This window comes from Anabrus simplex, chromosome 2 (assembly GCF_040414725.1).
Source record: "Anabrus simplex isolate iqAnaSimp1 chromosome 2, ASM4041472v1, whole genome shotgun sequence".
Taxonomy (NCBI): domain Eukaryota; kingdom Metazoa; phylum Arthropoda; class Insecta; order Orthoptera; family Tettigoniidae; genus Anabrus; species Anabrus simplex.
This window is the reverse complement of record NC_090266.1, coordinates 742,921,234-742,947,380: the sequence shown is the minus strand read 5'-3', so window position 1 is coordinate 742,947,380 and position 26,147 is coordinate 742,921,234. Positions and strand designations below refer to the sequence as shown.

General features: G+C 39.6%; 1 protein-coding gene across 2 annotated transcripts in view; it reads left to right on the top strand.

Moving 5' to 3' along the window:
• The window catches only part of LOC136864429 (golgin-84), a 148,632-nt gene that overhangs the window by 91,850 nt on the left and 30,635 nt on the right, over positions 1-26,147 (top strand). For both annotated transcript variants that reach the window (XM_067141415.2, XM_067141414.2), the window contains exons 7-9: positions 15,371-15,616; positions 16,829-16,904; positions 23,712-23,872. In XM_067141415.2, the coding sequence (XP_066997516.2) occupies positions 15,371-15,616; positions 16,829-16,904; positions 23,712-23,872 (483 nt within the window). The remainder of the gene's footprint in view (positions 1-15,370; positions 15,617-16,828; positions 16,905-23,711; positions 23,873-26,147) is intronic.

Below are 26,147 nucleotides of genomic sequence, written 5' to 3'. Positions count from 1 at the left end.
GGGGATCAAATGAGGTGGGTAGGGTTGAAGCTCTGGTCATGGGGGATTCTATCGTTAGACATGTCGGGAAAGTGTTTGGAGGAAAGGGTACCAGGGTAGAGTGTTATCCAGGAATTCGGTTAAGGCAGATGTTGAAGAAAGTAGAAGAGAAGGAGGAGGGAAAGGAGAAGGCGGTAGTGTTTCACGTTGGTACTAACAACGTAAGACAAGCAGGTATAAGTACCAACATAGTTGGGGATGTGTGGGATCTGGTAAATGCAGCACGGGTGAAGTTTAAGGAAGCGGAGATTGTTATCAGTGGAATACGGTGTAGGAGGGATACTGACTGGAAGGTGATTGGGGATTTAAATGAGACTGTGGAGTGGGTATGTGGGAAACTGGGAGTGAAAATTTCTAGATCCTAATGGGTGGGTAGGGAATAGGGATCTGCGCTCATATGGCCTTCACTTAAACCGCAGTGGTACATATAAGTTAGGAAATTTGTTTAGAAGGGTTATAGGGAGGTACATTCAGGGAAACAGGGTGGCCTAGGGAGCGGTGTTAAGGGAACAGGGAACTGTAAATCAAGTAGGGATGACATAAAATAGTTGGTGCTCAACTGTAGAAGTATTGTAAAGAAAGGAATAGAATTAAGTAATTTAATAGTTATATACTTACCAGATATTGTAATAGGAGTTGAATCATGGCTGAGAAATGATATAATGGATGCAGAAATTTTCTCACGGAACTGGAGGGTGTATCGTAGAGATAGGATAGGAATCGTAGGAGGGGGAGTATTCATTCTCATGAAAAAAGAATTTGTAAGCTACAAAAAAGTTAAAGATGACAAACAAGAAATTCTAGGGGTAAGGCTCATTTCTAAAGATAATAGGCAACTTGATGTCTTTGGAGAGTACAGACCAGGAAAGGGTAGTGCAGATGTTGATCCAGAATTATTTGATAAGATAATCAGCTATGTGGGAAACGATAAGGTAAGGAACTTGATTGTAGCGGGTGATCTCAATTTACCAAATGTCACTTGGGAATGTAATGCGAACGACAGGAAGCAGGACCAACAAATGGCAAATAAGTTAATAAGGGAAGGACACCTGATTCAGAAAGTGATGGAACCAACTAGAGGGAAGAGTATTCTGGATGTGGTGCTGGTAAAACCAGATGAGCTCTGTAGAGAAACTGAAGTTAAAGATGGTATTAGTGATCACGAAGCTGTTTTTGTGGTAATTAAAATAAATGTGAAAGAAAGGAAGAGATTAAAATTAGGACTGTTAGGCAGTACCATATGGCTGATAAAACAGGCATGAGAGAGTTTTTAATAAGTAACTATTATCGGTGGAAAACGGTAAATAAAAATGTAAACAGACTCTGGTATGGGTTTAAAGCAATTGTTGAGGAATGTGAAAATAGGTTTGTACCTTTAAAGGTGGTAAGGAATGGTAAAGAGCCACTATATTATAACAGGGAAGTAAAGAGACTAAGAAGGAGGTGCAGGTTGGAAAGAAATAGAGTTGGAAATGGTTGTGGAAGTAAGGAGAAATTGAAGGAACTTACTAGGAAATTGTATCTAGCAAAGAAGTCAGCTAAGGATAACATGATGGCAAGCATAATTGGTGGCCATACTAATTTTAGTGAAAAATGGAAGAGAATGTATAGGTACTTTAAGGCAGAAACAGGTTCCAAGAAGGACATTCCAGGAATCATTAATGAACAAGGGGAGTATGTATGCGAGGATCTTCAAAAGGCAGAAGTATTCAGCCAGCAGTATGTAAAGATTGTTGGTTACAAGGATAATGTTCGGATAGAGGAGGTGACTAATACTAAAGAAGTATTAAAATTTACCTATGACAATAATGATATTTACAGTAAGATACAAAAGTTGAAAACTAGAAAAGCAGCTGGAAATGATAAGGTTTCAGGGGATATACTAAAGACAATGGGTTGGGATATAGTACCATACCTGAAGTACTTATTTGATTATTGTTTGCATGAAGGAACTTTACCAAATGAATGGAGAGTTGCTATAGTAGCCCCTGTATATAATGAAAAGGGTGATAGACATAAAGCTGAAAATTACAGGCCAGTCAGTTTGACATGCATTGTATGTAAGTTTTGGGAAAGCATTCTTTCTGATTATATTAGACATGTTTGCAAAATTAATAACTGGTTGATAGAAGGCAGTTTGGGTTTAGGAAAGGTTATTCCACTGAAGCCCAACTTGTAGGATTCCAGCAAGATATAGCAGATATCCTGGATTCAGGAGGTCAATTGGACTGTATCACAATTGACCTGTCTAAGGCATTTGATAGGGTATATCATGGGAGACTACTGGCAAAAATCAGTGCAATTGGATTAGACAAAAGAGTGACTGAATGGGTGGCTCTGTTTCTAGAAAATAGAACTCAGAGAATTAGAGTAGGTGAAGCTTTATCTTTCCCTGTAATAATTAAGAGGGGAATTCCTCAAGGCAGTGTTATTGGACCTTCATGTTTTCTTATATATATCAATGATTGTTTAAAGAAGTTGAATCAGAGATAAGGCTTTTTGCAGATGATGTTATTCTGTACAGAGTAATAAATAAGTTACAAGATTGTGAGCAACTGCAAAATGACCTCGATAATGTTGTGAGATGGATAGTAGGCAATGGTATGATGATAAACGGGGATAAAAGTCAGGTTGTGAGTTTCACAAATAGGAAAAGTCCTCTCTGTTTTAATTACTGTGTTGATGGGGTGAAAGTTCCCTTTGGGGATCATTGTAAATACCTAGGTGTTAATATAAGGAAAGGTCTTCATTGGCCGGGTTGAGTGGCTCAGACGGTTGAGGCGCTGGCCTTCTGACCCCAACTTGGCAGGTTCGTTCCTGGCTCAGTCCGGTGGTATTTGAAGGTGCTCAAAGACGTCAGTCTCGTGTCGGTAGATTTACTGGCACGTAAAAGAACTCCTGCGGGACTAAATTCCGGCACATCGGCGTCTCCGAAAACCGTAAAAGTAGTTAGTGGCATGTAAAGCAAATAACATTATTAGATCTTCATTGGGGTAATCACATAAATTGAATTGTAAATAAAGGGTACAGATCTCTGCACATGGTTATGAGAGTATTTGGGGATTGTAGTAAGGATGTAAAGGAGAGACCATATTTGTCTGTGGTGAGACCCCAACTAGAGTATGGTTCCAGTGTATGGGACCCTTACCAGGATTACTTGATTCAGGAACTGGAAAAAATCCAAAGAAAAGTAGCTCAATTTGTTCTGGGCGATTTCCGACAAAAGAGTAGCGTTACAAAAATGTTGCAAAGTTTGGGCTGGGAAGACTTGGGAGAAAGGAGATGAGCTGCTCGACTAAGTGGTACATAATACCAATATAAATGGTCATAAATTTTCCAGCTAGCTCATTCTTGGTTGCCAGCGTTTCGCCCTCGTGTGCTAGGGTGGGCTCATCAGTTGGTACCTAGCACACCTACCAATACGCTGGCTAGTGCATACCGTGGAGGCCACTGTGTAGGCTAACTGGAGCCACCGGCAGTGCCAATGCACTAAGAGACTTTGTCTCATCACTAAAAATTGATGCCTGCTTGGCCATCAGATGATATAGATGTTGATTCCCATAGGGAATCTGAAATATTTGTCCTGAATGAGCAAATTTATAATATAATAATATAATAATAATATATAATACCAATACCAATATAAATGGACCATTTATATTGGTATTATAAATTTGCTCATTCAGGACAAATATTTCAGATTCCCTATGGGAATCAACATCTATATCATAAGTGGTACATTCCGAGCTGTCAGTGGAGTCATGGCGTGGGAGGACATCAGTAGACGAATAAATTTGGATGGTGTCTTTAAAAGTAGAAAAGATCACAATATGAAGATAAAGTTGGAATTCAAGAGGACAAATTGGGGCAAATATTTGTTTATAGGAAGGGGAGTTAGGGATTGGAATAACTTACCAAGGGAGATGTTCAATGAATTTCAAATTTCTTTGCAGTCATTTAAGAAAAGGCTAGGAAAACAACAGATAGGGAATCTGCCACCTGGGCGACTGCCCTAAATGCAGATCAGTAGTGATTGATTGATTGATTGATTGATTGATTGATTGATTGATTGATTGATTGATTGATTGATTCTCTGGAAAAGGAGGCAAATGTTATACGGATGCATATTATCAATCTATAGATTATTTCAATCTTATCCTACTACTTATCTCAAATGAAGTTCCAATGCAAATTAACTGTTGGTAATACACTGCCTTACCGGGCGAGTTGGCTGTGTGGTTAGGGGTGTGCAGCTGTGAGCTTGCATCTGGGAGATAGTGGGTTCGAGCCCACTGTCGGCAGCCCTGAAGATGGTTTTCCATTGTTTCCCATTTTCACACCAGGCAAATGCTGGGGCTGTACGTTAATTAAGGCCACAGCCGCTTCCTTCCCACTCCTAAGCCTTTCCTATCCCATTGTCGCCATAAGACCTATCAGTCTCATTATGACATAAAACAAATTGTAAAAAAAAATAATAATAAAAAAATTACACTGCCTTTGTAATTTTGCTCATACACTGACCAGGAGAAGGGTAGGTAGTTGAAATATTGTGTAAATATTCTTTTAATCTGGTTATCTTTCTTGCAATAAGTTTTCTTTCTCTTGGTGGAACATTTTAATTACTACTATTGTATGTATTTAAAACATTAACACACATTTATTCCAGATGGAAATTACACAATCACTGCTTCGTACCAAAATAGTCCAGATCGATCTCTGTCTCCACTTCTTATTTCTAATGTCCTCTATTTGTTACACTTGCCTCAGCATTGGTAGGCATCACTTCACTGTGCTCATCATCATCATCATCATCATCATCTTCTTCTTCTTCTTCTTCTTCTTCTTCTTCTTCAGCTGGCAGCTGAGTATCAGGACAATTCTTGAAGAATCCTGCTTTCAAAAAACTATTTGAGATAGTAGCTTGCTTCGCTGCCTTCCAAGACTGCACAATGAAGTGAAGTGCATTCAAGACTGATACTTTAAATGATAATGCATCCTTTCCAGCATCCATAAGGAATACAGTTTGTTGTACCCGGCTCTTGATACAGCATTTCATACCCTACAAACAGTTTTATAGACTATGTTAGGCCTTTTCCTAAATTGGTCTATCCAGCCATTGGATGTGATACATAATTTTCAATGTCTGCAGCATGCTTGTGCAGTTACGAGACAGAAATTGTAACTGTAAGTTCCTTAGATATACTTCCACAGGATGTGCAGGACAGCAGTCAATGAAAAGAAGAATATTCCTATTTTGCACACCTATTATTGCATCTATAGCAGCCAACTGCTGTTTTATGGTTGGCATCATGGGCAGCTGGCAATTATCGCACATGCTTGAAACAACGAGGAATTTTAGATTTCCCCTACACAAACTTGGAGCTTCTCGGAGTCATCAGCATTAACTCACAACATCACTGTGTGCCTTATTTTGCTGTATTTCCCACCATGGCATTTATTCCCTTTGAATGCCAAAGTCTGCTGGGTAACACACTGAAACACAATCCATTTTTGTCTAGGTTTAAAATGTTCCTGGTTTCATATTTGTCAGTTCCTGCAATCTTCCATTGACCCATTCTTCCACAGTTTCATCACTGCATTTGATTCCCTACAAACAATTTTATAGGTTATGGTATGCCTTTTCCTAAATTGATCGATCCAGTCATTGGATGTGAAAAATTTTCGATGCCAAGAATGTTTGCCACTTTACACGCCTATTTCCTTTAGATCACACCATCAGTTGGAATGCCTGCAGCTCTTGAAGTTTCAAACTATTTTTGCACTATTTTTTTTTTTTTCATTTCCTCATATTTGGAATGTGATGCATATTTCATTTTTTGGAGTTTCATCTACATTCTGAAGCATATGATGTTATGGTTCCTCTGTTTCTCGCCGTTTTATTCAGCGTGGATACAGAAACTTGCATGCAGTGCAATATGTGTTCTGCAGAATTAATCAACCTTTTCCAAGATTCAAACCTTCTCCGTACTGAAAGTTTTCATTTCATTCTTTCTTTTTTCCATTATTAACCAGAAAAGCAAATGCCAGTAATAAAGCAATAACAAAGAAGGTTCATGGTGGTTCATGGTGTGGGTTACAGTAGTTACATCCTAGTTCATGAACCATGGGCAACGGCTGAGTAGCCTAGTAGGTGGTCCTGAGAGTCGGGATACCAGTTGCTATGGAGTGGGAGTGGGCATCTCGGACATATTCTGAGTCATGGTCCTCCTTGTGCTCGGACGACTAGGACTATACAATCCACTGTGGTCCGTAACCCGTTAGAGGAGATATCCTCACTTGGACTATGTGTAAGTGAATTAATTCACCGAGCTCAGAACATTTTAAGCAAGCCTCAGACCTATGGGAGTAACGGAGTCCCACTCCCATTTGACAAGCGAGGGACTCCTTGGAAACAACTTGGCAAACAAAATTGAATTTGCTGGGGAGCTATTAATATTAAATGGGGCTTATGGAAGAAAGAAAGTAGAACTGGCTGAGTCAGCAAAGGGGATGCATCTGGTTGTGCTAGGAGTAAATGATATTCAGGTAAGGGGAGATAACAAGGAAGAGATTATAAAGTGTATTCGTCGGGTGTTAGAAAGGGAACGGCAGAGTGTGGGGTAGGGCTCTTCATCAGGAATACTATTGCACACAACATAGCTTCTATTAGGCACGTAAATGAGCGAATGATGTGGATAGATTTGGCAGTTGGAGGAATTAGGACAAGAATTGTCACAGTGTATTCACCATGTGAGGGTGCAGATGAGGATGAAGTTAACAAGTTTTATGAAGCATTGAGTGACATCATAGTCAGGGTTAACTGCAAGATTAGGATAGTGCTAATGGGCAATTTCAATGCGAGAGTTGGAAATAGAACTGAAGGATACGAACGGGTTTGGTAAATGTGGGGAAGATACGGAAACTAATGGGAATGGGAAGCGTTTGCTGGACTTCTGTGCTGGAATGGGTTTAGCAGTTATGAATACATTTTTTAAGCATAAGTCTATTCACCTCTACACGTTGGGAGGTTAGGGGTACCAGATCCATAATAGACTATATCTTAGCAGCCTTCGAATTCAGGAAATTGTTACGAATATACAGATTTTCCAGGGATTTTTCGATGATACAGACCACTATCTGAACTGTAGTGTACTAAGTATCTCTAGGCCTAGGATACAGAAAGGGAAATCTGTCTGCAAACGAATAAGGGTAGAAAATCTCCAGGACGAGAAGATTGGACAGAAGTACATGGATATGATCAGTGAGAAGTTACGAACAGTGGACAGTAAGCAGGTTCAGGATGTAGAAAGAGAATGGGTAGTATACAGGGATACTGTAGTAGAAACAGCAAGGGAATGCCTAGGAACAACTGTGTGAAAAGATGGGAAAAGGCGAACATCTTGGTGGAATGTTGAAGTGAGAGCAGCTTGTAAACGTAAAAAGAAGGCTTATCAGAAATGGTCCAAACAAGGGCTGATGCAGACAGGGAATTGTACGTAGATGAAAGAAACAGAGCGAAACAAATAGTTGTTGAATCTAAAACGAAGTCATGGGAAGATTTTGGTATTAACATGGAAAGGCTACGTCAAGCATCAGGGAAACCTTTCTGGACAGTAATAAAGAATCTTAGGAAGGGAAGGAAAAAGGAAATTAACTGTGTTTTGGGTAATTCAGGTGAATGGAAATTCTAAGTTCCCATAGAGGGAATTAGATTCTTTTCCACCAATAGAGCATATCAAAAATCAGATCAAAAATTAGATGGATGGCTTTTCCGGCGTTTGCTCTATTAAGCAGCGTTTCGTCTTAGGTCTGACACTAGACTCTTCAGAGTGAGATGTGTCAGACCCTACCCACTGACGCTGGGGTGTATGCAGGTGAACTTATCAGAAGCTTATTTATTGAAGCACAGTCTGATAACTGCATACGGGAGATAAAACTCCACAATGGAATTAATGCCCGCCTAGCAATTCCAAATGGAAATTCTAAGTTCCCATAGAGGGAATTAGATTCTTTTCCACCAATAGAGCATATCAAAAATTAGATGGATGGCTTTTCCAGCGTTTGCTCTATTAACCAGCGTTTCGTCTTAGGTCTGACACTAGACTCTTCAGAGTGGGATGTGTCAGACCCTACCCACTGACGCTGGGGTGTATGCAGGTGAACTTATCAGAAGCTTATTTATTGAAGCACAGTCTGATAACTGCATACGGGAGATAAAACTCCACAATGGAATTAATGCCCGCCTAGCAATTCCAAATGGAAATTCTATGGGAACTTAGAATTTCTATGGGAACTTAGAATTTCCATTTGGAATTGCTAGGCGGGCATTAATTCCATTGTGGAGTTTTATCTCCCGTATGCAGTTATCAGACTGTGCTTCAATAAATAAGCTTCTGATAAGTTCACCTGCATACACCCCAGCGTCAGTGGGTAGGGTCTGACACATCCCACTCTGAAGAGTCTAGTGTCAGACCTAAGACGAAACGCTGGTTAATAGAGCAAACGCTGGAAAAGCCATCCATCTAATTTTTGATATGCTCTATTGGTGGAAAAGAATCTAATTCCCTCTATGGGAACTTAGAATTTCCATTTGGAATTGCTAGGCGGGCATTAATTCCATTGTGGAGTTTTATCTCCCGTATGCAGTTATCAGACTGTGCTTCAATAAATAAGCTTCTGATAAGTTCACCTGCATACACCCCAGCGTCAGTGGGTAGGGTCTGACACATCCCACTCTGAAGAGTCTAGTGTCAGACCTAAGACGAAACGCTGGTTAATAGAGCAAACGCCGGAAAAGCCATCCATCTAATTTTTGATCTGATAATTCAGGTGAACTCATAATAGATCCCAAGAAATCACAGGACAAGTACCAAGGCAAAAGAATATTTTGAAAATCTTCACAACGTAAAAGGAAATCTTCCTGGTTGTGTCGCGAACAACTGAGCTCGTGGGGAGGTGGAAAATGATGTTAGTGAAATTACGCTTGAGGAAGTGGAAAGGACGGTAAATAAACTCCATTGTCATAAAGCAGCAGGAATCGATGAAATTAGACCTGAAGTGGTGAAGTATAGTGGGAAGGCAGGGATGAAATGGCTTTGTAGAGTAATACGATTAGCATGGAGTGTTGGTAAGGTACCTTCGTTTGGACAAAACAGTAATTGCACCTATCTGTAAGCAAGGGAACAGGAAGGATTGCAACAACTATCGAGGTATCTCATTGATTAGTATACAGGCAAAGTATTCACTGGCATGTTGGAAGGGAGGGTGCGATCAGTGGTTGAGAGGTAGTTGGATGAAAACTAGTGTGGTTTGAGACCACAGAGGGGCTGTCAGAATCAAATTTTCAGTATGTGCCAGGTAAATGAAAAATGCTATGAGAGGAATAGACAGTTATGTTTAGTTTACTTTCTGGGTTGAACCGTGTTGTTGTTTCCTGTACATTACGTACAGCACGGTTCAACCCGGAAAATAAACTAAATAATTCTACACACCCTGGAAGCTTCACCTCTAAGATAGTTATCTTTATGTTTCACAGACCTAGAGAAAGCATACGACACGGTACCCAGGGAAAAGGTGTTCGCCATACTGGGGGGCTATGAGATTAAGGATAGATTAATAAAAATCAATCAAATTGACAATTGGGCTGCAGTGTGAATTGATGGTAGAATGAGTTCTTGTTTCAGGGTACTTACAGGGGTTAGACAAGGCCGTAATCTTTCAGCTCTGTTGTTCATAGTTTACATGGATCATCTGCTGAAAGGTATAAAGCGGCTGGGAGGGATTCAGTTAGGTGGAAATGTAGTAAGCAGTCTGGCCTATGCTGATGACTTGGTCTTAATGGCAGATTGTGCCGAAAGCCTGCAGTCTAATATCTTAGAACTTGAAAATAGGTTCAAGGAATATGGTATGAAAAATAGCCTTTCAAAGACTAAATTGATGTCAGTAGGTAAGAAATCCAAGAGAATTGAATGTCAGATTGGTGGTACAAAACTGGAACAGGTAGATAATTTCAAGTATTTAGGATGTATGTTCTCTCAGGATGGTAATATAGTGAGATTGAATTAAGGTTTAGTAAAGCTAATGCAGTGAGCTCACAGTGGCGGTCACCAGTATTCTGTAAGAAGGAAGTCAGCTCCTGGGCAGAACTAACTTTACATCGGTCTGTCCTCAGACCAACTTTGCTTTATGGGAGTGAATGCTGGGTGGACTCAGGATATCTTATTAATTAGTTAGAAGTAACAGACATGAAAGTAGCGAGAATGATTGCTGGTACAGACACGTGGGAAGAATGGCAGGAGGCAGTGGCGACATATGACATTTTGAAAAGTGTTACCACACACCTTCTGAGAGTATATTTATCTAAATCGTCCCCACCGTCTGTATTCCAAGCAATTTTTTCCTCTGAGGAAAATAGAATACAGTACCGGTCAAATGTTTAGGACCACATAAGGAAATCGCGAAATGTCGTCAAGAACCTAAAATTGTGCCACTAGACCTCTGTAATTTTCTTTCTTATATCTCACATCTAATAGGATATATGTCGCCTGATTTCATTGAGTTAGTCCAAATACTATAGAAGTTATGAATTTTTATCTCTTGGGAGGTCACAACAAAAAATCAAACAGTTTGGTAATATAATGTACTGAATACTCTAATTGGTTGCAAGTATCACCAACAAGATTTCTCTGTAGACTTAGGAATAGGTGGGGGCCGTTTTAGTATAAATATAAAAATTCCAAAAATATACGGCACCGGTTTTTTTTCATGTTTCATTTTTTTGAACCAGGGTCAAAATTGTTGATTTTTCTTTTCCTTTTTCATGCATGGCCCAAGGTCTCAGTGTGAGCTATCGGCGTCAAACTTATCTACCCTGATAGTTTCATTTGCACTCTGTGGATGGCATCCAAGAATACGTTTCTAATGTCGATAGTTCACACTGAGACCTATGACAAAACAAGGAAAAATTGACTATTTTAGCACTGGTTTGAAAAAAAAAAAAAAAAAACCCACAAAAATGGGTGCCGCATTTTTTCGGATTTTTCATATTTATACTAAAATGACCCACTAACTATTGCTAAGTCTCTACAAGAATCTTGGTGGTGATACTTGAAACCAATTAGAGGATACAGTACATAATATTTCCAAAAATGTTGACTTTCTGATGTGACCTTATAACATTTCAAATTGTATAACTTATACAATACTTGGCGTAAATCACTGAAATCAGGCGATGTATATCATATTAGATGCAAGAGCTGAGGAAAAAAATACAGAGGTCTAGTATAAAAATAGTAGGTTCTGGATGGAACTTCATGATTTTTTAATGTGGTCCTAAACTTTTGAGCGGTACTGTACATGGCCAACAGTACAGTTTATTCATTTTTGCACAACCACATAACCAATCCAGATTTATGTACCACGAGTCACTGTTGCGCCATCAGATCTCTCTGCTACTAATTTTTCACCACACTGAATTTCGTGTAACTTCCCAAAGAGATGTTTAGAGAGAGAAACAGCAGAATGGTCACCGCTTACATCACCAAATCTCAAAAATTTCTTGAATTTCACCTTCGGGACTAACATAAATACATCGAGAGATGTACTGTGTTAGAAATGTTTGTACTTTCATCCAAAATAACGGAAATAAAGTTTGCTTTCTTAACCTCGTCTTTAATTTCACTGATCATAAAAGTAGCTACGGCATCAATAATATCACTTTGAATGTCAGATTAAAGTCCTGAGAAAACTGTAGATGTTTCTAAGTGGTGCTGAAATGTCATCTTTCTCAGCAATTAACCTTTTTTTTTTTTTTTAATGCTGTTTGTTCGGTACGTCGACCTAGAAAGATCTTTTGCCTCCTACTTGCACCATATGTTAGGAACGTGCGTGTATTTGGAAATTGCGGAAGTGTAAAGTGTTGAATGTGAGGAAAGGAACGTTAGGGATGACACAAACACCCAGTCCCCAGGCCAGGGATATTAATAATTTGCAATTAAAAACCCCTGACCCGGCTGGGAATCGACCCCGGGGCCACCAGGTAACAGGCGGACGCTTTGCCCCCTTCACCGCGGGGCCGGATAGCAATTAACGTTAGTAACTCCCTGTAGTCCACCTCTGTGGTGTAGTGGTTAGCGTGATTAGCTGCCACCTCTGGAGGCCCGGGTTCGATTCCTGGCTCTGCCACGAAATTTGTAAAGTAGTACAAGGGCTGGAACGGGGTCCACTCAGCCTCGGGAGGTCAACTGAGTAGAGGGGGTTCTATTCCCACCTCAGCCATCCTCGAAGTGGTTTCCCACTTCTTCTCCAGGCAAATGCCGAGATGGTACCTAACTTAAGGCCACGGCTGCTTCCTTCCCTCTTCCTTGTCTATCCCTTCCAATCTTCCCATCCCCTTACAAGGCCCCTGTTGAGCATAGCAGGCGAGGCCACCTGGGCGAGTTACTGGTCCTCCTCCTCGGTTGTATCCCGGACCTGTTGTCTGAGCTCCAGTACAATGCCCTTGAGGCGATAGAGGTGGGATCCCTTGCTGAATTTGAGGGAAAACCAACCGTGGAGGGTAAACAGATTAAGAAAGAAAGAAAGAACTCCCTGTAATTACCTTTGTTATCTGATTCTTCAGTTTCTCGATGGCCACTGAAAGGTAATCCTTGCTTTGAAAGAAAACACGCAGTAGTTATTAAAGTGCTGATAATATATCTGTTATTTTTACTAGCTCATTATGCTCGTTAATTTTCTTTCAGTGAGCTGTACTCTATTCTGGACCTTCCAAACTGAATCATATTGGCAACAGCGACGATGTGTGCGTAATTGTAATGAGCACGTGCTTTTTTTCTAAAGAAACTACTGTATTTACGAATTTTCCCCTTTGTCCACGTAGGCGGAAGTAGAGCGGTCCGCTTTCAGTGCTGAAACAGAAGACAAAGAGTTTCGCTGAGTGTCATTGCTGACCCTTACTTATTGGCGGCATAACAAATGCCAGCCGAGCAAGTCCCCTTCGCTCTCTATCTCGCTCCTCCTCTATCTTCGTCATTTTTTACCTTCACAATGCCGCCAAAGATTAAGATAAATTACAAGCAAAGTGGGCGATTTTGGTGCGGAAACAAAAGAAAATACAGTAAATTTGTTTGAATATCAGAATTTCTTTCGTGGGAACAAACGGAGAAGTAAAATGTCCACGGTGCTGGTATCTGGTGTTTACTGTTGAACAGTAGTTTTGTCATTCAGTTGCTTTTGATTAGCCATGGAGAACAGTAAAAAGGAAAAGTTATAACCTAGATGAAAAAGTAAAATTTATACGAGAAGTGGGCGCTAATCCACACAAAACAAAAACTGAAATTGCTTCAGACTTATGGATTGCTTATACCACGCTATGTACAGTAATCAGTAAAAGAAACGTTATTTTGGACGAGCTCTTAAAACTGGGTTTAAAATCAGCAAAGCGCAGCCATCAGCAAGAAGGAAGGTGCGTAGCTTTGGAAAAAGCACTTGTCACATGGTTCCAGCAAAAGCGGGTTGCAGCTCTACCAATTAGTGGAGACATGCTGAAGGCAAAAGCGATAGATTTAACTAAAATGATGAGTATCACTGCTGATTTCAAGTCTTCATCAGGATGGTTGCAAGGATTTAAAGATCGTCATGGAATCACAGGGAGAACAATTTACGGTGACTCAAAAGCTGTAGATGACGTCACAGTGCAACACTAGAAAGAAGAGGTTCTGCCGGGTATCGTAAGCGATGATCAGCCTCCAAACATCTACAATTGTGATGAGACCGGCCTATTCTACAATCTCCTTTGTAATAAAACATTAGCTGAAAAAAGTGACTCATGAAAACTAGTGCACCATTAGTTTAGTATCTCCTGCTTGTGAAATTTTAACACACTTTATTTACAGAAGAATGGAAAGCCAAGATAAGCTGAATTGGGAAGGGATTAGGTTGGCTTCAGAGGAAATGAAGCAGCACACAAACTAATCCTGACTTTACATCTAATCTTAGAGGATTGAATTAAGAAGAACAAGTCCACGTACATGGCATTTGGTCTAGAAAAGTCAGTCCGCAGTGCTAAGAATAAGGGCTATGAAAAGGAAGCAGCAATCGAGAAAGGAGTGTGCATGGCTGTAGTTTGCCCCCCTCTCCTTTTCAGTATTTATATAGAACTGTAAAGGAAATCAACAGGAATTTGGAAAAGGAATTGCAATCCAAGGAGAGGAAATCCAAAGTCTGTGATGTGCCAATTATGTTGTTATTTTATCAGAGTCTGCAGAAGATCTGGAGATATTGCTGAATGGTATGGACAGAGTTTTGGAGAAGGAGTATAAGGTGAAAGTAAAGAAAATCCAAACCAAGGTAATGGATTTCATTCGAGGGAAATCAGATGATGCAAGAAAAATTAGTTTAGAAAATGAAGTCTTTTAAAGGAAGTAGATGACTAGTATTACTTGTGTAGTAGAATAACCAACGATGGCAGAAATCAGGAGGACATAAAATGCATATTAACACAAGCGAGAAAAGAAATTTGCTCACTTCAAACATTGATATAGGAATTGCCGGGCTGAGTGGCTCAGATGGTTGAGGCGCTGGCCTTCTGACCCCAACTTGGCAGGTTCGATCCTGGCTCAGTCCGGTGGTATTTGAAGGGGCTCAAATACGTCAGCCTCGTGTCGGTAGATTTACTGGCACATAAAAGAACTCCTGCGGGACTAAATTCCGGCACCTTGTCGTCTCCGAAAACCTTAAAAAGTAGTTAGTGGGACATAAAGCAAATAACTTTGATATAGGAATTATTTGTTTTTGAAGACTTTCGTCGGGCATTGTATGAAAGTGAAACCTGGAAAATAACTAAGAAAGAAAGAGGATAGAAGCTTTTGAACTGTGGTATTACGGAAGAATTCTGAAGGTGAGATGGGGAGATCAAATCATGAATGAAGAGATACTGAATCGAATTGGTGAGAGGAGAATGATTTAGCAAAATTTGGCCAGATGAAGAGAAAGAATTATAGGATGCTTATTAAGACATCCAGGACTTGTTCGGTTAGTATTTGAAGGATGTAGTAGTCACGTATAAATAAAAAGGTTAGCACACGTGGCATGGGGATCTGCATCAAACACATAACAGTAGTATTTTATTCTGTGCGTGCATCCCTCCCCCCATTGGTTGCTTTAATGAGTTATTTCCTTACATGGTTTATTGAGTTGTGGATGTTAATTGTAAGTAGCAAGTTTTAACAGTGTATGTACAACATCAACCAGATTGAATTTTATAGTGGATTTAAGTAGTGTTGCTTGGATAATTCAGTACTGTAATTTTAATTGTAGAATTTCTTTCTTCCAGGAATTGAGGGCAGTTCAGGAGGAGTTAACAAGGCAAAGAAGCTTACTGGCAAGTCGAGTCCAGGAAAGGGAATTAGAGCTCACTCGACTAAGAGGCCAACTGGCTCTCAGACCAGCCTCAGTATCTGAAGATGAGCTTGAACAGAGAATACATTCTTTAACTCAAACACTGATTCAGAAGCAAACTTCACTAGAAACTCTGACAACTGAAAGGAATGCCATACGGCTACAACTTCAGAAATTAGAAGTAAGAAGGTCCTTATGTTACAAGGTAGGCATGTAGGAATGAGAATCTCCAAATGAAATGAAACAAAAGAAAACTTTGCACAGGTTTTTTTTTTTTTTTTAAGGTAGGAATTTTTAAATATGCCAGTAAGACAGAATAATATGCCTTCTACTTGCAATAATTTGTATCTTCACAGTACCTTCCATCAATGTACGTCAGTTACATGTTCAGTTATTCAAAGAGTCTCATTCTTACATGTCAAGATCTACATATATACGAAGGTAATTCCAAAAATAAGGTCTCCTATTTTTTTATAAATACATATACCTGTTTATTTCCACAATGGTTTACATCATTTTACAGCTTGAACATTTAGCTATTTTTCTACTTAATCACCATTTCGGTCAATGCATTTTTTAGATGCTGTGACAGTTTTTGTATGCCCATGTCATACCAGCTCTCCACCATGCTGTTCAGGAAGTTGTGAGCAGCGCTTTGGGAAACCTCAGGAACCAAAGTGCACAGATCATCCAGGGTGATCCGCCGATCTTCACGCATGATTTGTTCAACCTTCACGACCGCCTCGACGGAAATTGACGGTCTCCCGCTCCTTTGTTCGTTCGTCGTGAATTTCAGTCCGACCGGCTGCAAATTCTCTACACCACTTACGAACATTTTTGACAGCCATGCGCGACTCACCATACACTTCCATCAATATGTGATAGATTTCAATCGGTTCAGTACCTTTTGCGTTCAAAAAACAAATAACTGTGCGCACTTCGCATTTGGTGGTAACATCCAACAGGAACTCCATTCTCAACGGCTGCCAAGCCAAGACTGAGTGCCTCAGCGTGGCGTGCACATGTTTATATGCGAATGCGGGAAACAGTCTTCACAATATTGTGACAAACAGCCACACAAACAGAGTTCTGTATTTATAAAAAAAATAGGAGACCTTATTTTTTTGGGATTACCCTCGTATTTAAGATTTCTTAAGTGACCCTTTGAAAGACACTGGTTCTATGTCGTTGATGATCCAAATGTAGATGTGACCTTTTTTTTAAGCCATTGTATTTTTGTTAGATGATCAATCCAGTTTATCACTTTTTGTTATTGATGATACAAGAACTCTCGATAATACCTCCTCCTCTTCCACTCTTCCTTATGATATTTGGTAGTTTTGCTCTACTACAGTATGTATGTCTTCTAATCATATTTACTTTTACTTCCTAGAGCAAACACCGCCATGCTATGACACTCCTTCAGCAATACCAGTCGCGGCAGGCTTCTGTCAGCGATATAGATGACAGTAAGTAAAATTAATATTATCCTTCTTTGAATATGTGCTTTCTGTAGCTGTGTATACATCCTTTCTTGCTAGTGGTACCATTGCACTAATACATTAAACATTTCCAGTAACGGAAGGATGGGAAAGGGTTAGGTAGTGGTCGTGGCCTTAATTAAGGTACAGCCCCAGCATTTGCATGGTGTGAAAATGGGGAAACCAAGGAACACTATCTTCTGGGCTGCCGACTGTGGGATTCAAACCCACCATCTCCCGAATGCAAGCTCACAGCTACACGACCCTAACCGCATGGCCAACTCGCTTAGTTAAATATCATTTTCCACATATAATTAAGTGAATTTTGTGAAATTTTGAAAAAAAAAAAACTGTTGACAGCTTTTATCAAATTTAGCCACAATGGAAAATCCGAATCTTATAATCTTATAAAAATGTATTTATTTTGATGTGAAAAACACTATTCCTTGGACTTATTTTTCAAATGAACACTCCATGTCTTGAAACGTGTTTGATAGCTGTCTCCAGAACTTCGTTGTCACCACGGAAGATGTAGTTAAAATTCCAGTCAATCCCTTTGGTTTCAATTCCATGCAAAAGAATTAGTTCCATATCGTAGAATCATGAGATTGACAGTCATGTGAATGTCTAAGCTCACATGCTTTTTGCTTATCTTAGGTTTTATCTTCTGTGACTATGAGATTTAAAAATTCCTATATTTTAAATTTATGCTCTGAAAATTTGGACTACGTGGGAGTCTGTGCTCCAAATATACCATAGTCCAGCCTCGCAAAGGCATCCATTTCTTAAGGCGCACTCAAGTTTCACCCTCACATTAAAGTATTTATACACAGTTGCGCCGATGTGGACTTATCTTTTATTCAGCAGTTCTATAATTCACTGTTCCCAAAGGGAACTAACACCAGAAACAGTTACTGAATAAACAGGGGTATAATTGCCTGTACTAAATGGCCTTAATGGCAAGAGGAAACAGGTGCACATAACCAGCCATAAACAAAATGCAAGGAGGTGAAACACCTGCACTCCTTCTAGAAACTGTTAAAACCCTAAGTGGGCATACAGCCTGAATATACAGAGGCTAATCCTATGCTATGCTGGAGTGACTAAAGAGGAAACATTAATGCCAAGACAAGACTTAAGAAATTTAGAGGTTGAAAGCTTTAGTCACCCAATGCAAAGTTGAATGGGAAACGACAGAGGGTCATCACTCTTTGTTCCCTTACATTATATTTTCCGAGTAGGGAGTAGAATCACAGTCCTTAAACTTGCCGAAAATTCTACATTTAAAACCACCAGATTATAAAATTACATTAAATGAAATGAGGTTGAAACCTTCCCCTCAAACTACCTGCAGTAGCTATCACACTTCTAGGTAAAATCTACCATTACCTTGAGCCACTGGATCTTCCCCGCGCAGGACTTGCCCCTGCCTCCCTAGGTCACGTCGCACTCCCCAAACACTGGAGCAATTCAGACAATATGGCCTTAAAGTGCCCTGCATTTATAGTACCATAAGGGGAAGATTCCAGAACTTTTTGCTGATTGGCTCGATTCCTGTACACACCCCCAGTTTTAATTGGCTAGAGAAAATATTTCCAGTTTTTTGATAGTTTGATTACAATTGAGGAGGAACCAGCTGAATTGTTGACAACTTCGGTACATTTAAAAAAAACAGTCCCACTCAGAACCAGGTTTATAGCCTTCAAAAATAAACATTACTCTGTGAAATAGTTTGAGTTTAGCCCAGGGAGAGGGGGCATTTAAACCGATGGTAGCGACATCTAACTGTAGAAGACAAAAGTTTCTCAGAGTTCACAAGTTCAAGTGTGTTTCATAGTGTCCACATTCTGGAAAATCCGGGGAAAATTTTGGTCGGGGAAATAGACAAAAATTCTGGAAAGTCAGGGAAATCTTCCCCAATGATGGATTTGGGGGTTATTTTTTGGCTCTAGTCTGTTGTAACCCAGGCTATTGTAGCATTTCTTTTTCAGGTATTTTTTCACGAGAAGTGCGTAACTATTCTACAATTTTTGTTGTCCCCTAGTGTCATTTCTTTCAACAATTTTTATGTTATTCTTTTTTATTTCAGTTCTAGGATGCTTTCTTGAAACTCATGACAATGGCTAACAAGAAAAGCAAAGCAAAGCAAAGCAAAGCAAAGTCACCTCCGTACAGGCCATGAAGGCCCTTGGAGGAGTGGAAGGTAAAGGCTTCCACCATTGTTAACCTCGGGACGTGATGGGGTAGAGTGGTTAGCTCTACGCCCGGCCGCCTTTGCCCCCAGGAATTACCCTGGCACTCATTTTTGGTGTAGGCTGAGTGAACCTCAGGGCCATATGCACCTCCGGAAGTGGAAATCTCGTTTCTTAAATTTTACGACTTCCTGGCGGGGATTCGAACCCACGTCCTTCCGGGCGAACCGAGCACGCCTTTACCGCCTCGGCCAGGCAATGGCTAACAAGCAGTGTAGATTTAATAAACTTTGGCTGGACAGTAAAGTGTTCCCCGAACTGAGTAGTTGGTTGGACATATTGGTAAATGATGCAACTTCAGCATATTGTAAAATGTGTTGTAAATCGTTGAAACTTAGTAATATGGGTAAACAAGCAGTTGCTTCTCATGCTGAAGGACCTACTCATATAAAATATATGAAAGCTGAGTCTTCCCAGCCAACAGTGTCCTTCTTTGCAAAGAATACCTCCACTCCATCTCCAATCTAAGTACGCAGCCAAGAGTTTGCACTACATCCACAGCTACAAAGAAATTAGCAGTGCCAGGAACAAGGCAATGGAGTTTAATGACTTGCAATGTGAATAAAGATATTATGTCAGCTGAAGCCATGTCGCTGGAAAGACGTTTCTCAACTCTTGTGATGAAACCTCCGCAGCATCACTGCCTTCGTGATGTCCAGGCCGTACTATAACGAGCGCGGGAAAGCAATCAGCTGATCGTTAGGGGGGAAGTTTAGCACATGAGTTAGTAGAGTTAAACATAGATTTTCGCAGTTTTATGGAAATTTTTAACGATGGCCGCGTGTTCACTCAGGTATATGTGAGAATGAGTCATCATCGACTGAATTATTAAGTGGAAAGTCGTTAATTAGTGAAGAAAACTTAGTGTGAGCGTGTATTTATGTGAAGCTATAGGTTAAGAAGATCGTTCTTCAGTGTTTTAACTTTGTAGTTTATTTGTGTACAGTTATATTTATAATGTAAAATTAATTGAGTTAGTGCATTCTGTGTTTTATTATTAACAACGAATTGTATATACTTGAATTAAGATGATCAGTGAGGGAAATCACCATGCCTAAGAGCTGCTGTGTGCCTGGCTGCAAAGCCAATTATAAACAAGGAGAGTATACGAGTTAAGTTATGGAAGAAGGCTATTCCCAGGGAGAATTTAATAGTTAATCACAACACAGTTCTGTGTATCAAGCACTTTCCTGAAAATCACATCGTGAGAGAAATAAGAGTGTCCCGTCCAGATGGTGAGTTAATTTTTTTATTATGTCATAAACATGGGTAACATTAGGTAGGCCCTAAATTTTTATGTAATCAGACCTACGGCTTACCTAAATTCGGTGTATTTGAAAATGCAAGTCTTATTTATGAGTATCACCGAGCTCGATAGCTGCAGTCGCTTAACTGTGGCCAGTATCCAGTAATCGGGAGACAGTGGGTTCGAACCCCACTGTCAGCAGCCCTGAAGATGGTTTTTCGTGGTTTCCCATTTTCACGCCAGGCAAATTGAGGCCACGGCCGCTTTCTTCCCATTCCTAGACCTTTCCTATCCCATCGTCACCATAAGACCTATCTGTGTTGGTGCGACGAAAAGTAAATAGCAAAAAAAAAATTAAAAAATAATTAAAAAATAAATAAATTATAAGTATCAAACAGCAGTGTGATTTATGTAAATCTTATCTTCTGACAGATTCAGATCTTATTTATGAATTACCTCCAGAAGTAAGATATCTGAATTTCCTAAATCGAGGGGGCTTAAAGTATCCATCAGACATGTCAATAGAACGTGGAATTGAGGTGTACAAAGTATTTTGTGTGTTAGTGTCAGATGCATATAAGATGGTATTTCTGAATTCAGACGATCCTAAGTGTGTCACAAAATCCTTGGCTTTGGAGTCAATGCAGTTGGCAAATTCCCTAGTCATTTGCGACTGCGGGAAGAAATTGGAAGACCTGGCCGGACAGTGTATATATATTTGGGTGAATATACTTTTAAATAACTTTTCCAAAATTCACACCGACTTGTGTATTCAACAAAGTGCTTCAAAGAGAGCAGACCTACTCCATACTGGTGTAACTTCCTGTAAGAGGTCCAGGAAAGCTGCAGTGTTCATGGAGTGGAAACAGTGAGGTACAGAAATAATTTTTATTTCTAATAAATAGTAATGGTAATTGGCTGCAGGTTTTCTGTCAGTGTGTATGATGTGAATGTTCCAGTTGACCAGAAAATGGATAAAATCGCAAGAATATGTCTCAAAGTGTTAGGCTGTACTCACGCAAACGAACATATATACGCGAGAAATAGAACGTTACGGAGAAGGATATGCATTGTATGTCAGAATTAACAAATATTTGAGGATAGGTTTTGGTTTTATAAGGTGTTAACAGTTCTTTAAGTAATTTAAATGAGTGTGTTATTCAAGCAAAGCATATGCGTATCGCCTTCAAGTGCCCCCCAAAGCGTGACGTCATCAGAGGTACAGTACGGCCTGGACATTACGAAGGCAGTGGCAGCATTCAAAACAATGTTCCCAGACAGTAAAATTGCTCAAAACTTTACTATGGGCAAGACTAAGGCTTCCTATGTTATAAATAATGGATTAGCCCCCAATTTTAAAGAAAGTTTGCAAAATGACTTAAAAGAGTGCTCTGACTACGTTGTTTGTTTTGATAAATCATTAGACAAATTTGTCCAAAGAGGACAAATGGACTTGTGTGTAAGATTTAGGGATGTAAATTTTCAAAAGTTGCAACAAAGTATTGGAATAGTGTATTTTTAGGCAGGGCAACTGTGGATCACTTATTAGATGGGTTTATACATGGCCTGTCCTTACCTTTAGGCAATATTTTGCAAGTCTCAATGGATGGGCCGAATGTTAATCTTAGTTTTACTAAAAAACTTGAAAATCATTTGCATGTGCTAAACCCCGAGGTCAAATCTTTTCTTGATATAGGCATATGCAGTTTGCATACAGTGAATTGAGCCATGAAAACTGGGATCTCCAATTGACTGGGACGTTTTTAATATTTTCAGATCTCTGCACAATCTTTTTAAATATAGCCCTACTCGACGTGCTAAATATACAGCCATAACAACGAGCACTGCATTTCCTTACAAATTCACTGCAATAAGATGGTTGGAAAGTGGATGCTGTGTTGATCAAGCTCTTAAAATATATATCACATTGACAAATCTGTGAAAGAGTACACTGAAAAAAAAAAAAAAAAAAAACCTTCAATACCTTAGAGAAGCTGTGAAGAATCCACTACTTTACGGCAAAGCTCTGACTACGTTGTTTGTTTTGATGAATCATTAGACAAATTTGTCCAAAAAGGACAAATGGACTTGTGTGTAAGATTTAGGGATGTAAATTTTCAAAAGTTGCAACAAGGTATTGGAATAGTGTATTTTTAGGCAGGGCAACTGTGGATCACTTATTAGATGGGTTTATACATGCTTTTAGAAGTATTTTGCCAAATGTTGAACCTTTCCTCAGAAGATTTCAAAGTCAGAAACCTATGACTGATTTGTCTTCGAATTTGAAAACTGTTTTGAATATAGACCTAGACTAATTGGAATTCATTATATTGAAAATGATAAGATAACAGTATATGTTAGGCCTACATGTTACAATTTGTTTATATATATATAAAGTGCCCATCAATGTAGTTGTTTTTCCATAAATAATTGGGAAAAAAAAAAAGAAGTGGAGAGAAGCCAGCTATGGGAATGATGGAGGCTGGAATTTCCTTTTCTGTTTCTTGTAAAACATGCTGTTCAGCGAATTAACTTGCCGCTCAGTTTTCATGAGTCAGGGAAATTTTTCTTAGTAGATCACGGAATGTCAGGGAAACTTGAGAGAACATTTCTGTGGACACTGTTGTTTACATTGATGGCCTTAGAGAAGGCGTGCAGTTTAAATAGCTGGGGAAGGTTTACCCCTGGTACAATTATTGTTATTATTAATGTTGTTATGCAATGCGGTGTGCAGAGAAAAAGAGATCATTCTCCAGATCTCGGTATGTGCAAATTTTATTTATGTGAAAATTTGAAACAAAAAATCTATTGGAACAACTCGCATACAGTACAGCTGTGGCTGTGGAAAATGAAATTAGAGGAGTGATAAGTAATAACAGAAGGCAAATTACAAGGTGTGTCACATAATTTCTTTCAGTGATACCAGGTCTGCATAAACAAAAATGGAAATTATTTTCACATTAAAGTAAAAAGGAAAATTATTGCCTGCTTTTCATTTCTTTCCTGTTTTTACGTGTGATAATGAGTCTGTTTCCTAGTTCCTTTTTGAAGAGAACAGCAACTGTCTCCAATGTGAAGGACCGGTAGGGTTGTGGATGTATACAGCCAAGTCTTTCCCGTTAGTGCACTCTGCATGCCTCGCCTGAGATTGCTGTGAACTCTTATTAATGGTCGCTGTATTATTATGCAAAAACTCTGAGTACTTTTCTAGACTGTCCAGTGAACATTCAACTGGAATATTTTGCCGAACATTTCAGTATTCAAATTAATTCTGATTTGTATTATTTATTATTGCAGCTAAGACCCAAGTACCGGCTCTTTTCGTAGAAAGCCCTTTTGATACTGGAATATCGCGGAGAGTGAAAAGAGCTTACTCTACATTAGATGCTGTAAGCATCCGAACTGGAGCTTTCTTACGAAGATACCCATTAGCAAGAATACTACTTTTCACATACATGGTAAGTGGCAATATTTATTCACTCTTATAGTTGACTGTAGCTTTTGATTCAGGCAAATCTCTGAAGTTGAGAGTAGTGTCAGACATTTACAGAATAACTGGAGTTTTTTCTATAAATCTATTTGTTTATGTCAAATGGTTAGAAACAGAAAGGAGCCACAAGACTTTGGAAGGATACCATGCAGTCATATTGATGAATGACCGATTTCATAACCAGGTACTGCACATATTCCTCCATTTGCTCTGTAGGCTGAAGTATATCACGTATAAAACAGCTAAATGTGACTGACATTTGCTTGCAGCGTTACTAAGCACAACTTTTGTTTATTAAAAGAATGTAACCAGTGTGATCTCAGTAACATGTTCCTTGACATCACTCTAATTGATAAAAAAATACCGTAATTATGAAACATAAGTATGTTAACATAGAAAGTAAGTCAAATATAAACGAGCATTTTATTGCAACTCTTTTATTTATCAAAATTACGTACATTTTACATTGTTCTTACTCATTAACCTAAGTCCCTATCCTATCTATACACTTTTGCCACTGGATAGGCAATTTCTTCATCCCATTTTCAAAGAAGGTAGCCAGGCGTATCAGAAGCCAATTGCGCACAGACTGCTTCACCTCCTCATTGGTTGTGAAGTGCTCTCCGCCAAGAGCGACCCTCAGCGGCCCAAACATGTGGAAGTCGCACGGTGACAAGTCTGGACTATAGGGTGGATGTTGCAGAGGACAGTCCAGTGCATTTGTGCACATGTTTGTTGGGTTATTCTTGCAGTGTGGGGTCTGGCGTCGTCATGAAGGAGCAGTAGAGATCTGATTGGGATGCTGTGCGTTTTTTTACCTGTAGGCAATGCGAACCTGTTGAAGATTCCAGTAGTAGGCCACAGTAATAGTCCGACGTTCCTCATGGAAATCAACCAGCAGTACTCCTTTGTAGTCCCAGAAGACCGTATCCAAGACCTGCTGGCCGACAACCGCGTCTTGATTTTCACCGGTGGCCTCTCGCTGCACCTCTGCCACTCCATACTGGCCCTTCTTGATGTGGGAGTGTCTCATCACAAGTGAAGATTCGTCTCAAAAAGGCATCACCTTTCGCTGATCTGAAATTCCTGGCTGAACTGAAGCACAGTTTTTTGCGTATCATGTTCAGTAAGCTCTCGAACAGCCACATTGTTCTGCGGTGTGATACTGGTGCGGGGCCAGTGTGGGTCTGGCATGTTTTTGACTCTCTCATATCCGTCCTTGTACTCGTTAAACCAGTAGTTCACACAGACCCGTGAGAGGGTTCTGTCCCCGAACTGCGCACCGAACAGGCGCCAAAATCAAAAAGGCTTGTTTATATTTGACTTATCTATGTAACCAGAAAGATATAGTTGAGATAAAGTTGCTCTTAAACAAGAGAATGATAACACAAGGGTTGCTTCAAAACTAATGCACCACATATACTTACAGAGCCAATTATTATTGTACATTGTTGTACAGTAGAAGTCCGTTATAACGAGAATTCACAACAGCGAAAAATTCACTCACTATAACGGATTGTCGTTATATCCGATTTTTGTATAAAAGTCGGAAAACCCTTCATGCACATTAAAATCGGTATGAAATGGCAATCAGTTTGTTCAAAACTTGTGTTTCCGCAGATTATATCCACACTACGGCTTACGTGTTTGTTATTTTTCGTAATCCGATACTATGTGAAAATGTATGTTTAATTTATTTCTGAAAAAAATATAGTAGCGTATTTCTCCGAATCCAAGATGAACCCCACTTTTCCTTTCAAAAAATTTAAATCAGGCTCATAAAGAAGTGTGTAAAATCATATGAATGCCTTGTTTTACAGTAGGCCTACGCAGTTTTAGACTATTTTTAAATGCCGAACATTGACTTTCGTCACGCGGGGGGTTTTTCTTGCGGCTGTACAATTATTCTTTATTTCCGCGGGTTTAAGGGCCATTAACTTAACATTGGCATCATAATACCGAAGTGAACTCGTTGAAAATTTTCCGGCAATACCTATTCCATGCGTCTCTACAATACAACAATCCATCAGGAAATTATTCTTGCTATCTATAAAACTGTTACTTTTACGCAGCATCAGATATAACCGGCTACCACTACACGCACGTCTCGCTTGTCGGGTTCGGCCAAATTCAGCGGCTAGCGATGTATAAGCCTAATCGCGAACGTTGAAAGTCAACGAACGAGTTTATTGCGCCACGGTATGGCCATTCCGCCCTTGCGTTTTTCGTGCACATTCCTCACA